Here is a 4,023-nt window from a genome sequence, read left to right on the forward strand (position 1 = left end):
GGAAGAAAACCTGTTGGAGTCTGCAAAAGACTCAGACAGAGATTTAACAAGACAATGATCTTTAAAATGACAATTTTATTATATTTAGGTAAGTGTGCAATAATTTGGTTTTTGGACTGAGTCAGCAAATTGTGAAATGTGACTTTGCAGGGCTTCACTGTATTTCTGTTTGTTTACTTCAAATTTAGTACTTTTTAATGATTATAAGAAGACGTAAAATGCTGTTTTTATTCGTAAATACAGCACAGAGCTGAGTTATTGCTTTTTAGTGGTGCTCAGCCATATCAACRAAACAAGGTACATATTTTGTGTTTAGTAGAAGTTAAACACAAAATGTTGAAGTTCATTACAACTGGCTATTAAAGGGCCACCAATGGTTTAAAACCCATTAGCCCTTATAGCTATTTGATATTGGTTCATCATATTCAGAATTACTGGGTCCTCTTAGGCCTCTAGTTCACCCAGCTTAAAAGTTTTGCTGCTCAAAGCAGTCAGATCGACTGATGACTCCCCAGTTTCTTCTATTTTAACTTGTCTGTTCGGATGACGGCTCCAGTCCATCCAGAGGACACACAGATGGTAACCTCTGCCTGAAAAGCTGCAACTGAAATGTCTCCCTTAAAAGCCTCCTATATGACGGACGATTTCCACATCACAACAAACCCTCTGATCTCCCTGTTCATACATCTGCTTCACACACACACACACACACACATCAGCCATCGCCTCGGGCTTTGGGGGCTGCGAGTGATGATATATACCTGTTGAAGTGAGTCTCTGAGGGTGCTTGTGTCTCCTGAAGAGGACTAAAACTTTCTAATTCCTGCCTTGCGACGGCGTCGAGGCAGTCATGACTTTGTGCTCATCATCATCATCCCCCCCACCCACACCCACCTCTCTCCTTTTGCATCCTGTGTGACACACAAAAAAAAGCACTCGGCACATCCAAGTTAAAAAGCAAGCTGCTGCTGAAGAATGCTGATTTAGGGCAGATTACATGGCTGCGAGCTGCTGTACAAAAGGATGATGAATGGGAGGTAAATGAAGCTCTTGGTTGATACGTTTGGAATGCTATTTGGGTTTTCTTATTAAGTGGGGCCCTTTGGAAGTAGGGCTCTTCTTTGACGCATCTCAATGCTCACATTCAGGCCTTTTGTCAGGAGCCCCGCAGYCTCTCTCCCCATCTGATGGAGTGAAATTAGCACACTAATTCAGCTCATTTGAGACCTTTTTGTTTTGTTTTGTTTTTGTTTTTGTTCCCCATCACCCGAGGCATTATAAGGGTGAGGATGTGTGGAAGTTTCATTTGAAGTCGATGCATCTCTGACATTCTTTTGCAGCATCAGATTGCATTATTGAGGTGAAAGATTTGATTGTGAAACCATTTTTTAAAAAAACCTGCTTCCTCCATGCAGGAGGTCCCATAAACATCCAAACATCTGAGTCATGGAGTGCCACCTTTTCTTTGCTCTACATGCTCCATGTGAGAAACAATACTATCAGTTGTGTCCCATTGAGGTGCATTACTCAGATCTCCGAAGAGAGACGTGTGAATCATTAAGTGTGTCATATTATACAGTAGCATGCTTTAAGTTGTCTAATTGGGTTTGTATGTTAAAAAAATCTCACTTTAACAGCTTGATTTCCAGGTTCTTTTAAAAAAATTAATCCTCTCCTGGTTTCGTTGGAAACAAATCTTATTAACCCCAGCCTATTTTTAGTTGGTTATTGTTGAACTTATTTGTAGGATTAAAAAAGAGAGAAGATATATTTAAATAAAAGACACGCAGCTATTGACAGCATCAGCAGTGACGTTCACATGCCACAAAAAAAAAAAAAAAGCCAAAGACCTGGGTTAAACAGAGCGCTGCTCTGACGCGTCTGGCGCGCGCGGATATAAACCCGAGCGCGCACCGAGCGCTCAGAAGAACGCAGGAGAACAGGACAGCGCGCGCAAATCTCGTTTCAACCGTCTGGGAAATGTAAGTACTTTGATTTAGCTACTCTAAAGAAACATTTTAGAACCAAACTAAAGTCAATTTAAACATCAAAAGKCTTTGAAAATCAGTGCGTAATGGCTACCAACTTTTACCTTGGAGATGAAAAAAAAAATAATAATAAAAACAGGAGAATCTGACTTTTTCCGCTTTGCCAGATGCGTCCTAACTGGATGAGCTGGCTGGGGTCTTTGGGCTTCCTTCTGTGGGCGCTGCTCTGCTTGGGTGCCCTGACAGAGGGATACCCGGTCAAACCGGAGAACCCCGGGGAGGACGCGCCGGCGGAGGAGCTGGCCAAGTACTACTCAGCTCTGAGACACTACATCAACCTCATCACGAGACAGAGGTGGGCCAGTCTACACTTCTCACAATAGAATAGAATAGAATAGAATAGAATAGAATAGAATAGAATAGAATAGAATAGAATAGAATAGAAAATTGCTACTACTTATAATAATAATAATAATAATAATAATAATAATATATTGATAGAATGACTTGAATCAATTCAGTGCTTGTAAAATTAAAAAAATATTAATTACCATAAATAAATTCCACTTGGCACTTCTCGCTCCCCCCTTCCAGTTTCTGTTTTKTCTTCTGAATGTCGTGGATTTGAAGTTTCTGTGGGAGACTAGCCCACCCAGGGGATCAGAGCTGCAGATACGACTTATCATCAAAAGCCCAGAAAGGGAATTATGACCTCCTGCGATGCAACTCATGTCTCTGACTCCTGGATCAGGAGGCTGACTGTGCTCAGTTTTCAATGAGCTGCTAATTAAAGACCTTTACTTCTTTCAGTGTTATCAGGTTTATTTCTGCTTTGTTGGGTTTTTCTTTTCAAGGCAACCAGAAGCAAACAAAATGTCAGTTTGAATTTGTTTTTGTGTATTTTTGCACTTCAGGTATGGGAAAAGGTCCAGTCCGGAGGTTCTGGACACACTCATCTCAGATCTGCTGTTGAAGGAAAGCAGAGACACACTCCCACTGTCAAGGTACGGCTGTCCTAAAACGTTAAAAGTAAAATTGCTTTATAGGCATCACAAAGACTTGATTTTTTTCTTGCCTTTCTCTGTGCAGATATGACCCATCGTTGTGGTGATGCTGGTCTGATTCTTTGACCTCCTCATGTTTATCAATYCACCCAAACACCACTCAGTTTCTGCAACTTTTACCACTACAAGCAGCTGCWTAGCCTTCCTCCTCCCCTGCTTCTTGTCTTCATGCATAAACCATCACTTATGGCACGCTGTGTGCCRTGACACTGTAAAATCGTTTACTCAGAGTGATTGTCTGTGAAACATAAAGAAAAGTGGAGAAAGGGCATGCTGATTGTATTGTATATTTGTGCTAATAAAGGTTCAGCTGTTTGAACAAAAGCCTTTTTGGCATCTGTTGGCGAGCACGAAACATGCAGAATTGATCAAATGTGTCGCGGGAAGGAGGGTGTTGTTGTGGAAATATGGATCTGAGATGCAAAGAAGCTGCAAAATGATGACAGAAACATAAAACTCTGGTGACGACTCATCAAACAGCTGCAGTTTTTCTGAAACAGCTTAAGTGACACAAAAACCACAAGGAGTTATCATAAAAATATATAAAAAAGCTGCAGATAAAATACATCTAAAACTTAAAGGTCAAAAAAATCATCTTGCGATATTTGCAGATGAGGGAACAACAGTCTTTGTTGGGTTAATCGTGCAACAAAGTTCATTCATTTCTATTTTCATTTCTTTTTTAAAAAATTCCTTCCTGGTTTTCAGACACTTGTCTGTGTTTTCATGCATGGTGAGCTCATACGTGACACACATTCCCTCCCAGATGAGAGTCATCACTGTAGCAGCTGGTGGGCCTCTGTGAGTGATTGATTCAGTACAAATAATACAACATTTTGTAGTTACAAAAAAATCTCTTGAATTTGCTTAATGGGCAGCCAATGGCGCTCCCTTGTGGCCTAAATGATAAGAACTTGCTCTGAGACTGAACGTCAGCTATGAAGAGGTTCTGCAGACAAATATATATATAT

General features: G+C 40.7%; 1 protein-coding gene across 1 annotated transcript; it reads left to right on the forward strand.

Moving 5' to 3' along the window:
* The first annotated feature begins 1,881 nt into the window (after positions 1-1,881).
* npy (neuropeptide Y) lies at positions 1,882-3,376 on the forward strand. The gene is made up of 4 exons (XM_014011247.1): positions 1,882-1,982; positions 2,156-2,343; positions 2,903-2,992; positions 3,078-3,376. The coding sequence occupies exons 2-4, from the start codon at positions 2,156-2,158 to the stop codon at positions 3,097-3,099; spliced, it is 300 nt and encodes a 99-aa protein (XP_013866701.1). The 5' UTR covers positions 1,882-1,982; the 3' UTR covers positions 3,100-3,376.
* Positions 3,377-4,023: the final 647 nt, after the last annotated feature.

Source organism: Austrofundulus limnaeus, unplaced genomic scaffold (genome assembly GCF_001266775.1).
Source record: "Austrofundulus limnaeus strain Quisiro unplaced genomic scaffold, Austrofundulus_limnaeus-1.0 Scaffold78, whole genome shotgun sequence".
In the NCBI taxonomy this organism is placed as follows: Eukaryota; Metazoa; Chordata; class Actinopteri; order Cyprinodontiformes; family Rivulidae; genus Austrofundulus; species Austrofundulus limnaeus.